This window comes from Corylus avellana, chromosome 3, assembly GCF_965113065.1.
Source record: "Corylus avellana chromosome 3, dhCorAvel1.hap1.2, whole genome shotgun sequence".
NCBI lineage: Eukaryota > Viridiplantae > Streptophyta > Magnoliopsida > Fagales > Betulaceae > Corylus > Corylus avellana.
In genome coordinates, this window is record NC_142492.1 from 31,166,265 (window position 1) to 31,181,230 (window position 14,966).

Consider the following 14,966-nt stretch of genomic DNA (forward strand, 5'->3'; position numbering starts at 1 on the left):
CCCTTTATACTTCTTGTATATATGGGTTGCACCATTCTGTACGTTTTGATAATACACTTTTTACTTATAAAAAAAAAAAAAAAAAAGTGTTAGCTCTTATTTTGCTTGAAATTTTCTCATTATGAATTCATCCCTCCTTATTGATGTAATTGTCAATTTTTCATCAAAACACTAATTCCTGAAAGTTTCACCCTTTCTCCTTATATTAAACAGTTTTATTATTAATTGTTTCTTTAATTATTAAAACTAATTTTAATATTACCATATTTATTTATATATTACCATATTTATTTATATATTACCCTAATGTATCATCATAACAACAATTCCCGAAAGTTTTACCATTTCTCCATAAACTAATAATAAAATCAATTTTAGTTCTTAGGTTTTCCCGTGATTTTAATTTAGTCCATGAGTTTTCAATATCGACAATTAGATTTGGGCCCCTGGTCCAACCCTGATTTAAATCTTAGGGCTTGAACACCCCTGGTCCAACCCTGTTCAAGTATTTTTAAGTATTTGGGCCCGATTCCCTAATAACATACGACACAACTTCGCCACCACCCAGGGGAGAGCATGACATCGGAAAAGCGGTGCCACTACGAGGTGCTGGGCCTGAGCCGCGACTGCGCGGCCGACGAAATCCGGTCGGCCTACAGGAAGCTGGCGCTGCAGCGCCACCCAGACAAGCTCGTCCAGTCCGGCCTCTCCCAGGCCGAAGCCACCGCCCGCTTCCAAGAGCTTGCCCAGGCCTACGAGGTCCTCTCCGACCCCAAGGAACGCGCCTGGTACGACTCCCACCGCTCCCAGATTCTCTTCGCCGATTCCAACCCCTCCACCAACTCAACCGTCCCCAACCTCTTCTCCTTCTTCTCCAACACCGTCTACTCCGGATACTCTGATTCGGGTCGCGGGTTCTATAAGGTCTACTCGGACCTCTTCTCCAAGATCTACGCCAGCGAGCTCGATTTCGCCAGTAAGCTAGGGTTAGGGCGGGAGTCGGTGCGCCAGGCTCCGGCGATGGGGAACCTGGAGAGCCCCTACGCGCAGGTGAGCGCGTTCTACAACTACTGGCTAGGGTTTAGCACGGTGATGGATTTCGTTTGGGCGGACCAGTACGACGCGATGGCGGGGCCGAACCGGAAGTCGAGGAGGGTGATGGAGGAGGAGAACAAGAAGGTGAGGAAGAAGGCGAGGAGGGAGTTCAACGAGACGGTGCGTGGATTGGCGGAATTCGTGAAGAAGAGGGACAAGCGAGTTATCGACATGGCGGTGAAGAGGAATTTGGAGATGGAGAAGAAGAGGGAGTTGGAGAGGGAGAGGAAGAGGGAATTGGAGAGGGAGAAGATGGAGAGGGTTAGGGCTTACGTGGAGCCTGAGTGGGCTCAAGCGGAGGAGGTGGAGGAGGAGGAGGAAGAGGAAGAGGAAGAGAAGAAAGCGAAGGAGTTGTATTGTGTGGTGTGTGGGAAGAAGTTCAAGAGCGAGAAGCAATGGAAGAACCACGAGCAGTCCAAGAAGCATAAGGAGAAGGTTGCGGAGTTTCGGGATTCGATTGGTGATGAAGAAGTAGAAGTGGACGATAGTGTTGGAGAAGAAAAAGAAGAAGAGGAGGAGGAAAGAGTGGTGGATGAGCTTGGAGAGCGGATTAAGGATGGTTTGGAGATCGAGGGGGAGGAGAACGGAGATAAATTATATGAGGTTGAGGACGAGGACGGGGATGATGATAACGGCGATGATAATGATGATGAAATGGGTGTGCTTGAGGCCATGGTGGCAGCGGGACGCAAGAGTAGGAAAAATGTGGGCTTGGGAAGTGAGGTTCATGTTGAGGATGATGAGAGTAATCGGAAGAACACGAGGAAGAGTCGTGGTGGAAAGGAGAAGGGTAAAAGGAATGGTGGAGAGGCTATGAGGGATGCAACCAATAAGATTGATAGTCAGAGCGAGGAAAGTGATAGAAATCAAAGTTCCAACTTGGAGGAATCCTCTACTCATTTTTTTGCAGAGAATGAGTTGGGGAGTGAGGGTCGTGATGATGATGATGCGAGTAATGGGGTTGGGTTTATGGAGTACAATAATCGGAAGAGCACGAGAAGGAGTCGCGGGGGAAAGGAGAAGGGTAAATGGAATGGTGGAGAGGCTATGAGGGATGCAACCAATAAGATTGATAGTCAGAGCGAGGAAAGTGATGAAGATCAAAATTCCAACTTGGAGGAATCCTCTACTCATTCTTTTGCGGAGAATGAGAGTAACTGTAATGTTAAAGGGAAGGATCGGTTAGCTAGGAGTAAAAAGGCTTCAGATCAACATGTTGACCAAAAAGGGGCAGGGAAGAAAGACACAAATGCCAAATCAAAGAGCTCATCGAAACAGAAGAAAGCTAAGGTAACTATGCTTCAACATCTTCTTCTTTGCCACGCAATTTATCTTTACCATCTGCTTGTATTTGCTATGTGATTAATATATATATATATAATTGATGTAGCGAAAGAGAAAGATAGAAAGAAAAGAAGCAGCTACACCTTCTTCTCTATAACATAGACAAGCTACCACGTAGCTTAGAAACACAAAGACACTGGAATTTCACTGATTTCAACATTTCATTATAAAAAATTGTCCCTGCATTACACTGGATGAAACTTAAATAATACAATTGTAGAATTCTATCGGAAAGTTAACCACCTAATCGAAAATTGGCTATGAAGGGTAAAGATAAACTAAATTTAGAAGGCAAAAATTGAGAGTGATGCATTTTAGGATAAGGATTTCGATGTTTTAGAGTGAACTTTGTTGAGAGTGTCTTTCCTTGTACGTTTCAGTTGCTCCAAGTGTGTCTTGGTCACGACCCGTTCAGTCAGGCTGCGACTGAACTCCTCAAAAATTACTCAAGACTCATGGTCACACCCTCCATTTAAAGACTTCTCAAGTTTGCCTCCCGAGAGGCTCAGTCGCACCCTGTTCAAGCAATCCTGCTAATAATATTCTAAAGGTGGATACTAAACCTAATAGGAAACTAAATTCCATAAAGAAGGAAATTCAACTTAAAAATGACAATTCCTATTCTATCATGGAAATTAATAGCACAAACAAGGAAAAGAGAATCAGCGGAATTGTGATCAATTAGGGAAAAGTTGCCATATGTGCATTGCCACCCAAATTTGTAGGAAATCAAGCCATGTTTTCTGTCATGATTGTGCTCGAATGACATCAAGCGGATTCTCTGATTGATGCTCCATTTTGATTATTGTTATTTTTTTTCTTCTTAATTTTGCTTGCACCAAAAATAGGGGTGGTTGTCGTCCTACATCAGACACATCCACTTGAAGAAAAAAAAATTCCTCAAGGATATGGCAGCTCCTCTGGGGGATGGTACTTGAATAAGTCGGTGAAGGTGACACCAAATCCCGTCTTCTCTTCTCATCTCCTTCTGCGAAGTTTCCTCTAGCAAATTTTCCTTGGAGGTTATCTCTGACTCCAAATTTTTCCCCAGCAAATGCTCCTAGGAGGTCATCTCTGACTCCACGCTTTTCTTCAAAAGGAACTATTGAAGTATGACTTGAATTGTCAAGTCACTTTTGAGTGGGCCCAACAATATTCCTTTTATCTCTTGGATAATTTTGTGGTGCTTTAGTCCAACTTGGTTTTGGAATACCCAGTGGGTTTGGAGTTCTTGTTTTAGTAAACTTATGTTCTACTCCCACATGGTTTTGTTTTTCCTCCTATTGTTGGGAAACTTTTTGGTCAACTATAGCATCTATAAAAAGGACATAGCTTCAGCCTTTGTAGAGCAGCACAATAACGAAGAAATCTGTGCCTTCTCACTTAGTTTTCTCACGTGTTTGTGTCGTAAGGCACTTAGGGAAAAAGAGAGTTTTTCTTGTATTAGTTTCTCTCTTTCTGTATTTTTCTATTTTGTGTGAGAACGAGATTTGGGTGTATTGGGGCTTTGGGTTTTGAGTGGTTTTCTCCCTACTACTATTTTGTACTCCATCTTTTGTAAGTGAATTTTCTCCGGGTCGTCTCCGCCAGTGGATGTAGGTTTGTTAAGCTGAACCACTTAAATCTTGATATCGTGTGTGATTGATCTATTTTCTATTATGTTCTTTTCTGCTTCTTTGGGATCCTGTATTTTAATTCCGTGCACAACAGGAACTGCTTCCTTCCCTTGCCATGTTTGGTGTTGGCCGTGCACTGGTGTTATTGTTGTTCTCAAACTCTTTGTTTTGAAGTGTGGCCATTGGCAGAATGACTGGGTTGTAATCATTGTTGGTTCGTTCAACTTGATTGACGTACCTTAATGGTGGTTGAGGTGCTATCTACAACTCAACTTTCACAGCCAATGTAGCCACCTTAGTATCATTCCCGCTATGACTCAATTCATTTGCATAGGCAGGCTGCCTGCCTATTCAGAGGTTTAGGATTACAGTTACAAACAAGTCAAACACAACTTTTGTGGTTGTCAAGGAACCTGTCAACACTATGAAACTGAATGGGTTACCCTGTCAGTCTAATGACAGCATCCTGGAGTTCATGTATTGACTGCTCACTCGAACGTTGAAATTTCGTCAGTTCGGCTTTCGAAAGTGCCTGTCCCATACAAGTGACATTGTTAGAGAGGTTGCTATTGTTGCACAAGCTGGTCGTTGATCAAGATAAAGCTTGCTCTGATACCACTTGATGTAGTAGAAGCAAAAAATAGAAAGAAAAGAAGCAGCTACGCCTTCTTCTTTATTTTTTTTATAAGTAATAATGATATATATCAAAAACGCAAAGGGGCGCGACCCACATACACGGGAAGTATAAAAAAAGAGCGCCTTAGAGGGAGAGAAATGAAATAGGAAGTCGGAGAAACTAATCACTAAAGGAGCTAGCCAAGCGGCCGTCCAAGAGTAAAGAGTAAAGAAGAAAAGATGAGTCAGTTCCTGTATAGTCCTAGTGGAGTTTTCAAAACATCTAGCATTTCTTTTGTTCTATATACACCACATAAGACACAGAGGGATCATCTTCTACACTACCGCGCTTCGAGAACGTTCTCCCGACCACCAGCAATCGAACAAGTCCCTCACCCTGCAAGGCATGACCCAATGTAACCCAAACTGACTAAAAATAGTATGCCAAAGAGCACTTGCGATCTCACAGTGGAGAAGAAGATGATCGACTGACTCTTGGATCTTTTTGCACATACAACACCACTCCACTACCACAAGATTCCTTTTACGCAGATTATCGTGAGTCAAAATTTTGCCTAGGGTCACAGTCCACCCGAAAAAAGCCACTCTCAGAGGCACCTTAGTACGCCAAATGCTCTTCCAAGGAAACACCTCTTGGTCAAAATTGGACAAGGCCTTGAAGAGCGACTTAACCTCGAACTTGCCTTTCTTAGATGAGGACCAGCGAATATGATCCACAGTACCTATGGAAATCTTGCAAGAGTACAACCGATCAAAGAAAAGAGAAACCAATTCCATCTCCCAATCCTGGACGGGCCGCACAAAAATGACATTCTACTCAACAACCCCATTCCTCCAAGTAAAGTTATCCTTCACCCAAGTTTCTTTGTGTATAGCGATACTGAACAAGGACGGGAAAGCATGCTTCAAATAATTTTTCTCACACCAAATATCATGCCAGAAACGAATTTTCGAACCCACCCCCACCTCAAACCAAATACCTTTGGCAAAGAAGTTCCAACCTTGTCGAATATGCTTCCTTAAGCCCACACCATGAGAACCCGAAACCTCCTTCGTGCACCACCCACCTTTCTGGTCTTCATACTTAGCTTTGATAACCTTGCACCAAAGAGCCTCACTCTCATTCGCATATCTCCAAAGCCATTTCCCCAAGAGAGTTTGATTAAACTGATGCAACTTTCGAATGCCAAGACTACCGTAGCGCAGGGGACGACAGACTTAATTCCAATTTACATGATGCAACTTAGGCTCATCTCCCATCCCTCCCCACAAGAAGTCTCTTTGGACTTTCTCAAGCCTTTTAGCTACACATAGGAATCGGAAACAGAGACAAAATGTAAGTCGGAAGATTAGTCAACGTACTCTTAATGAGAGTTCAACGACCTCCTTTAGAGAGATACATTCTCTTCCAACCTGCCATCTGCCGCTCTATCTTTTCGATCACATCATTCCACATAACCGTATCCTTATACGGCACCCCCAGAGGGAGACCCAAATACTTCATAGGTAAATCGGCAACACTACACCCAAGGATATTAGCTAAAACCCCAATGTTCTCCACCTCACCAATAACCACAATTTTTGACTTTCCAAGATTAACTCTCAAACCCAAAACAGCTTCAAAACATAAGAGAATGAGACGTACATACCGGATTTGCTCAAGAGAAGTTTCACCAAAATTAGAGTATCATCAGCAAATAAAGAGTGAGAAACCACCAACTCCGAGAAGACCCTATCTCCCACCGAGAAACCAGTCAAAAGGCTTGGTCAACCGTCGCATTCACCATCTTACTCAAGGCCTTCATAACAAGCACAAAAAGTAATGGAGAAAGAGGATCCCCTTGCCGAATTTCCCTCGAACTGTTAAAGAACCCTTCCGGAGAGCCATTCACAAGAATGGAAAATCTTATCGACGTAATACACCACTCTATCCAAGCCCTCCATCTCTCGCCAAATCCGCACCTATGCAGCAAATACAAAACAAAGTCCTAATTTACATGGTCATAAGCCTTTTCCAAGTCCAATTTACAAAGAACACCTGGCACCCCTGATTTCATGCGACTAGTCACACATTCATTTGCAATAAGAACCGAATCTAGGATTTGACGACCCCCGATGAAAGCATTTTGAGAGTAGGATATGACCTTACCCAAAACAGTTGTCATCCTATTGACAAGAACCTTAGAAACAATTTTGTACAACCCTCCCACCAAGCTAATGGGCCGAAAGTCCTTCATTTCCACCGCATCCGCCTTTTTCGATATCAAGGAAAAACAAGCTGCCGTGTAGCTTAAAAACACAAAGACACCGGAATTTCATTGATTTCAATATTTTATTATAAAAAGTTGTCCTAGATGGAACTTACATATACAATAGTAGAATTCTAAAAGGTAAAGATAAACTAAATTTAAAAGGCATAAATTGAGAGTGACGCATTTTAGGATAAGGATTTCGGTGTTTTGGAGTGGATTTGGTCGAGATTGTCTTTTCTTGTACGTTTCAGTTGCTCCAGGTGTCTCGGTTGCAACCCATTTGATCGGGCTGTGATCGAACTCCTAGTCAATTACTCCAGAGACTCCCAGTCACACCCCTGTTTGAACGGGATTGCCACCGGACTTCTCGGTGGATACTAAACCTAATTGGAAACTAAATTCCTTAAAGAAGGAAATTCAACTTAAAAATGACAATTCTAATTCTATCTTGGAAATTAATAATGCAAACAAGGAAAAGAGTATCAGTTGGAATTGTGATCAATAAGGGAAAAGTTCCCAAATGTGCATTGCCGCCCAAATCTGCAGGGAATCAAGCCATATATTATGTCATGATTCTGCTTGAATGATTCACAGATTGATGCTCTATTTTGATGTTGGTTATTTTTCTTAATTTTGCTTGTTATCATCATTTTCATATGTACTAGAATTTTGTTATTATGATTATTCTGGTCGTCACTCTTGCTTGTTTCTTTCTAATTTGTGATGATGACTCCTTAATCAGGCAACATCAAAGAATTCTAGCAATTTATGTGACACATGTGGAGAGGAGTTTGAATCAAGGTAACTTATCTCTCTTTTGTTCCCGTGTCCAAGTGTTTCTTGCCATTTTCCTGATTAAGTTTAGTAATGGGGTTTCGAATGATGTTATCATGGCAGGAATAAATTACATAAGCATTTGGGTGAAACAGGCCATGCTGCACTAAAACATCGATGAGGAAACAATTGTTGAATATTTTTTGCATTCACAAGTTGGTCAGTCTCAATTGTTTGTTGTATTCATTCTTTTACTTTGTCATTACAAAGTTAAATTACAAGAAATAGTCGAGGGTATCTGCATGTCACGTGCCCATCATTTTTGTCATTTTGTGAAAGTGAAAGATGGAAGATATAGATAAGAGGAGGATTCTCATGTATCGTAAAGGTATTCTTTCTGTTATAAATTACGCTCTTTCTGAGAAATTCAAGGATGCCTTGCACTGAAGTAATATAAGAATGCCCGTCCCTAAGTTGGCGTTTGTTGAATGCTGAGGAAATCCGTTACTGGTATGTAGGGTTTAAGCATTGTTTGCTGCTATTAAACTATCTAATTTCTGATTAGAAGGCTTGTGAGGTTTGGTGTTTTTTGCGATAAAGCAGTAGAGAAGCATCCAAGATTTTCGGCTTTTGTAGATTTCGCTTTTGAAAATGAAAATTATATCCGTAAAAGGATCACTAGATAGGGATAAACGATGCATTCTGGTGTTCGGGGTCTGCAAGAAAACCACTCTCCTACTCAACTAATTGATCTTGTCAGGGTTCCAAACGAAGCTGTAGTGCTCAAAACCTACTTAAGGTTGGGATTGTAATTTCAGAAAGTGTAATTTAAAAATAGGAGAGTTTAAAATATGCAATTTACATTTCCAAGCAATCAATTTTTTACGATTGGGTTTAGAATCACATTTTTGCTTATAAAATCGCAACGGCAAACGCACTCTAAAATAAAGCAAATTTATGCAAATTTGACGGCGGCTAATCTGGATTTCAGGTTATGCTACAAGCAACATACGAATATATCAGTAACCACACATGACATGAATCTGTCTTTACTAGATTGCAGTCATATACAAGCCCCAGAATGCTCCCACGAGGACAAAGAATTCCATTTCCTGTATTGGCAAGGCTAACTATTGCTAAAGAGGATTTACAATTTACGAGCTAGAGAGGAGAAACTGCAATCACAATGATTTACTAGAAGCTTCTTGTATGTACGCCGTAGCTTCCTCTTCTGAAAGTTGTCCTCCGCCCACCAGGCCCTTTATTAATGTGCTTGCATATGCCTCGCACGGTGGATGCAAGGGAAGCTCCCCGGATTCGAAGCGCTTCACATCGGATTGCGCACACCTGCACAGAGGGAAACACATTATGCGAATGCCAAAAATTATTTAAAAGGTGCAAGAAAGGAGGTTTCAGAGAGGCTCACGTCATAGTCAGTATTGGAATGTCCTGCTCCTTTCCCAAGTAAACAACATTTCGATACCAACCCTTCTCCTGCACAAAATTTAAGCAGTTTCCAAATTATGATGATAACTAGATAAACGTGCTTATTTCAGTCGAAAAACAAAAAGGCATAAAAGACATACCAGAGCCTCTAGAGAATTGGGCTCCTTGCTTGTAATAGACATTAAAGTAGGCAAATCAAACAAAGGAGGAGAAGTCATGTCGTAACTTGAATTGTTTTCCTGACGCAGAACATCATTGAACTGCTCTAACCTGCAAGAGAAAGAGGATAAGACAAACAACTCTCAGTGGATAAACCTAAAAGTAAGATGAAAATCCGATTCAGGTTCCTAAACAGACTGGAATTTTCTGCAAAAGCTAAAAAGTGGAATGAACAGAAACAAAAAGAGAGCCATAACAAATGCCATACGTGATTCTATACATGCAAAAGTAAGCTTTATCCTCGATTTTGCTTTCAGGATTAAGGAAAGCAACACCTCCAGGACCCCATGAACTTGTAGATTCACGGCCAAAGAATAAACGATAAGGGTAAGTCTTCCAGGCAATTTCCTTCGGCAGAGCTTTATTGGTTGAACCAGAAGATGGCTTTCGCATACCTTCCACCTGAAATTCATTTCATGAATGTTGAAAAGGAAAAAACCTAAGTGAAAATGAAAGAGTAGGGAGTGATAAAACACAAGGGAGAGAAAGGAAGTTTCACAAAACTTTATAAATCACGAGCATACAGTCCAGAGACTAAGCAAATGGATAACACATAACTATTATCCTACAACCGGCCAACATATAACCACTGTTTGATTATGCTGCTGAAGTTCCCTGTTCAAAGACAAACTCTTCTCTCAGGGAAGCCAGGTTTCGATTGCTGACACAAAGCCCTGTATTGTTCTAAAAACAAACAGCAAAAACAGGGCAGCAGAACACAAGAAGACATGGGAGAGCTTCATTTTTTTTTTTTTAATTACTTTTTCCTTTTCCGTAGATCCTGTTGAGCAGGCAGGGGAAAAAGAAGGAGGGCAAGGTGCCATGTTTAGTAAACTCAACTCACAAGATGAACTTGTGCTTACCACAAATTTCCAATGCGCAGTGAGATAGTAGAAGCTCATAGCAAGCTTATAATCCATTCCAAATGTCTTTAATATCAAAAATCACAGGCAAATTTTTTTGGGTATTGTATCATACCTGTCCACCTTCAATATAGCACAGGAATCTTGGTTTCCACATATTTGATCCAAAAGTAGCATACCAAATGTCAATCTTAGAAAGCTCCAATCTCCAGGTGTTAGAAGCAATGGCGACTTCAACTGCATTAGTTTGCAGATCATCATATGGTAGGAACAGAAGAACAAAATAACTATCTCAAATGAAATTTTCCATTCTGTTTACCCTGACTATCTTCATCAACTTTCAGGTTCGACAGGGGTTGTATAATACCCTGAAGAACCTCCTCCAGATTTTCTGATACTGCACCATTTTCATCCTCGGCTTCAGAATCAGAGCTTGAGCTCAGAACATTCTAAAATGAGAACCAACTAATTTTCAGTTCCTCCAGAAGCTAAATCTAGACATACATTACTTACACTAAGCACACATACACGAGAAAAAGAAGAGTTAAAAACTAGATTTATTACTGTTGATTTTGTATCTCAATTTTTACAAACTCATTGATTAGTCAAACACTTTTTTTTTTGGGCCCCATTTCTGGCCTATATGCGTGCTTGCTGACAATTAATACAAGGGATCTTGGGAAAAAATATTACATGAATAATTTCAATAACAACCAGAGGAATAACATTATATTGATAGTTATATAAACTCTTGTGCTTACGGTTAAGGACTTATTCAGGTATAATGGATGTAGTTCTGTATGATTCTCTCACGGGAAAAAGAAGCTAAAAATGCATTTTGAATGTACTAACAATACATAAAGCGTGCTTGTACACAAATTAATTGACCCAAGCAAAAATTTGTTTCTAAAGAGCTTAAAGATAAAATTCAACACTTGCCAAGTAAACATTGTCAAATGAAAACAACCCTCTGCATCCAAGATATATTCTCTACCACTAGTTTTATGAGACAAAGACATGACATTATGTCCGCAACTAACAAGAGAAGAAGTATACCGGAGCTGGAGCTGCTGTTTGACTAATTAACTTGGCTGGTAATTCATCTGCAAGTGTTGGCCAGAAGACACTTAATTCCTGGCGCACCTGCAAAACAGATTACATATGCCTTAGTCACCAAAAAACAGAAAACAAAAACCTCAAATTCTAATGACTAGTAGAAATGAAGAGCAGCAAAATTCATACAGGAGACATTTGGATAACTTAGCAGAGAAGTTAGAAACAAATAAGTACTCATTCCCATCCCACCCTACCCCCTTCCCCATAAAAGGAAAGAAGTACAGAATGTTGTTTTACCGCTTGTATCACGCGCCACGTGGACTCAAATGGGTACGCTTCTGAAGATCCACTGATAGGTGTGTCTAGTAAGACTTCCATACATGCAAGAACTGAATTTGCTATAGAGTCAAGATTGTATCCTCCTTCTAATGCCAATACAATCTTTCCTTGGGCAAAATTCATCAGCTGAAAAAAAAAAAACCATGGAAATAGATGACAAACACAAGATACACAGAAACACAAAACTAACAGAATTATGCTATGGTCTGTGTATGTGCTGAAAACTAATTTGAAAATGAAATTTATTGACAAAATTTGGGTGAATGGTGAATAATGAAATCTATATTAAGATCTCTATTCAACTAAACAGCAAAAGGAATCTCCATTCACCAAAGAAGGTAACGTTATCTTGAAAAACAAGATCAAATTGAATGCCAACCTTCTTCAACATAACTGAGTACCCATATGGTGTGACACGACAACCGCCTAATGGATCACCAACAGCTGTTCCAAGCAGTGAATTGGATCAAATTTATTATTAAAAAAGATACTATGTGCACTCAGCAAGTTGCTATATGCCAGATATTCTAATGCAAAACAAAAGTGAAAAAAGAATGGAAAGTTCACCATAGCAGATGCATACAAAAGCACAATTATCATAACAATTATGTGAAATTTACAAAATAATGTCTGTATACCAGTAAGATAGAGTCCTATTCTTCTTAATTTTCAGAACAGAGCACTCGTTAAAACCTCTTCTTCTTCTTCTTCTTGTTCTTCTCCTTCTTCTTCATAAGCAAGAAAGTGCTTATTAAGCCAAAGTTTGGGTTAATACCCGCACTTAGCTTTGAAGTCTAACCATTACGTTTTTCGGATACATTTGGTTTTAATTGAACAGGCTATCTTCACATAATGTATCAAACGAAGCATTACATTAAGAGAATCAGGACATGAAATCCAGCACTAACAGAAACTGAGAAGTTATATTTTACGAATGTATAAGGTACTGCAATCACATTCATGCCCAGGCATGCTTGGTTCCATATATTTTAAGGCTGGGTTTATGCATTCTGAGAAGTTCTAGGCAAGGCACCTTCTTACTGTATTGGCACATATCTAAGCTTACTTATGACAGAATCAACAGCTACTTGTATGCTCTGTTATTAGAACAATGATTATGGCATGGATATAATCTTCAGCTCTACCTCACTATCTCGCAGTACAATAATTTATGATATCCTTGTTATGTATCTCTATATTGCACTCTTTTTTTAACTGGACTGATGTTAACTATCTCGATCCACAAATTTTTAGTATCTTTGATTTTGAAATCCCCCCCCCCCCAAATAATAAAAATAATAACATGGTATGGACATTTTTCAATGAGATTGGAATTAAATCTTTTAATAGATGATGATCCAAAAGGCTTTATGGAATGAAGTTTGTTTCTTTATAAAGTTACTTCTAACATCTTCATTAAGAAAAGAAAATGATGATAATACAACATACACCAAGTAGGACTAGCTGTATATGATAAATAAATCTTTGGATGCCACCTAGGCGCCAAGGCTTAGCGGGTGTCACTACCACGGCATTTCACAGATACACATGAAACAGTAAAACTAGAGTGGATGCCTAGATATGTTAAAAGTATGAATAATGAGAGGAATGAGAGTTAAAACTACCAAACCTGCATCAAACCCTGCAGAGACTATAACTATGTCGGGATTAAATTCCTTGGCGACAGGAAGTAATATATGGTCCCAAACAGCAAGATAGTCTGCATCTCCGCACCGACCATTCTCCCACGGGACGTTAATATTATATCCCGCACCCAGTCCTTCTCCAATCATAGTATAGAAACCATCATCATTAGATGGATAAAAATTCCCAAACTCATGCCTGTATAGGACAACTCTAAATAGTCACAACTAGGAAGCACTGATAGTACACAATATCAACCAATTGAAATCAATCTAAAGCCTCCATATTTTTTTTAATAATAATAATATTAAAATAAAAAATAAAAAGGAATTGCAAGCTAAAACTTGTTATAATCCTTCGCTAGTCCTCGACAAGTACAAGAATCTACTCCAAGTCAAATTTAAATTCTTCGAAAAAAATTAGATGAATACAAACTAAAACTTGTAAACATACTAAATACATGTTAATACGCTCCAACGATGAATAAAGAAGAGATTTATCAACTCAAAACTCCCTCACAAACCTGTGAACAGAGAAGAAAAGAACACGAGAATCCTTCCAGAACATCTTTTGCGTACCATTACCATGATGTACATCCCAATCAACAATCAAGATTTTCTTAATACCCAACTCTGGCTGTCATGTAAAAAGCAACAGACAAGTAGTGAGGTGACAACCTAGCGTAAGCAGCAAAAATAAATTTAAATACCAAAAATGCATATTTTTTAGCTTTCCAATCATTTAAAAATTAAGGAATTTTTAATCTCTGAGCTGTTCTTACTCTTTCATTCAAAAGAAAATTTGCGGCAATAGCCACATTGTTGAATAGACAAAATCCCATGGCTTCATTGTGCTCGGCGTGATGTCCCGGAGGCCTTACGATTGCAAAAGCAGAACTCAATTCTCCTTTGGCAACTCTCTCCGCAACCTATATATATATTCAACACAAACATTTAACAGACTGACTAATACCCAAAAAAAAAAAACTTGTTAGAGTAGAAGTTTGAACTATCCAGAGAATCTGTGAAAACATAACATTACTACCTCGATAACAGAGCCGGCAGCGAGAGAAGCGGCTTCGGATGAACCCTCGTTGAAATAAATGGAATTGAACTTCGAAGCGATCCTATTTCTTCGTGAATCGAACTGTTTGGAGCTTATATTCCTTATCAAATCCACGTGCTTTTTGGAGTGAACTGAAAAAACGTATCTGTCTTTTACTTCTTTGGCGCCTAAAACCACGCATCTGGAACAGGAAGAGAGCAAGCAAAGTTCAAACAAGAACAATAATTACCAAAGAAGTGAACAAAATTAACAAAAAAAATTTGAATTCACCTCTGAGGAATGCGAGCGCTTTGGAGCTTGTTCCAAATAGCACGAATCCGATTCGGGTTTTCGGGATGGAAATCACCGTCGGGTGTATGGTGGATACACATACGGTCGTCGTAGAGTATCCCTACTCGTCTTTGACCGCCATTACTGCTCTGGCTTTCAGCGCTGACCTCCATGTTGTGCCCTAAGAGAGCTCTCTCTCCCGCTATCGGAGTGAAAAAGAGCAAGGAAATGAATGTATCTGGCCGCTTTTCCTAAAACTGGGGAAAAGGAAGTGGGACCATATATCTTTGGCATTAAGCCGCTGACGTGTTTTCATATTAGTTGCCAGAATGGGCCCTTTTTTTATA

The 14,966-nt window shown here is 39.8% G+C and overlaps 2 protein-coding genes across 2 annotated transcripts; one reads left to right on the forward strand and one right to left on the reverse strand.

The window, feature by feature from the left end:
* The first annotated feature begins 536 nt into the window (after positions 1-536).
* LOC132175566 (DNAJ heat shock N-terminal domain-containing protein) lies at positions 537-8,131 on the forward strand. The gene is made up of 3 exons (XM_059587540.2): positions 537-2,385; positions 7,686-7,744; positions 7,841-8,131. The coding sequence occupies exons 1-3, from the start codon at positions 577-579 to the stop codon at positions 7,896-7,898; spliced, it is 1,926 nt and encodes a 641-aa protein (XP_059443523.2). The 5' UTR covers positions 537-576; the 3' UTR covers positions 7,899-8,131.
* A 526-nt stretch (positions 8,132-8,657) lies between these two features.
* Positions 8,658-14,878, reverse strand: HDA05 (histone deacetylase 5). The gene is made up of 14 exons (XM_059588539.2): positions 14,620-14,878; positions 14,329-14,530; positions 14,066-14,212; positions 13,808-13,920; positions 13,271-13,482; positions 12,020-12,084; positions 11,599-11,766; positions 11,302-11,388; positions 10,565-10,694; positions 10,361-10,482; positions 9,591-9,784; positions 9,304-9,433; positions 9,144-9,211; positions 8,658-9,064 (listed from the first exon to the last, which is right to left on the reverse strand). The coding sequence occupies exons 1-14, from the start codon at positions 14,790-14,792 to the stop codon at positions 8,899-8,901; spliced, it is 1,977 nt and encodes a 658-aa protein (XP_059444522.2). The 5' UTR covers positions 14,793-14,878; the 3' UTR covers positions 8,658-8,898.
* Between the last annotated feature and the right edge of the window lie 88 nt (positions 14,879-14,966).

Coding starts and splice junctions, on each gene's coding strand:
- LOC132175566 (XM_059587540.2), top strand. CDS start 577: ATGACATCGGAAAAGCGGTGCCACTACGAGGTGCTGGGCCTGAGCCGC. Junction 2,386..7,685: donor CGAAACAGAAGAAAGCTAAG/GTAACTATGCTT, acceptor CTCCTTAATCAG/GCAACATCAAAGAATTCTAG. Junction 7,745..7,840: donor GGAGAGGAGTTTGAATCAAG/GTAACTTATCTC, acceptor TTATCATGGCAG/GAATAAATTACATAAGCATT.
- HDA05 (XM_059588539.2), bottom strand. CDS start 14,792: ATGGAGGTCAGCGCTGAAAGCCAGAGCAGTAATGGCGGTCAAAGACGA. Junction 14,531..14,619: donor AGCGCTCGCATTCCTCAGAG/GTGAATTCAAAT, acceptor TTCCTGTTCCAG/ATGCGTGGTTTTAGGCGCCA. Junction 9,785..10,360: donor GCTATATTGAAGGTGGACAG/GTATGATACAAT, acceptor AATGAATTTCAG/GTGGAAGGTATGCGAAAGCC.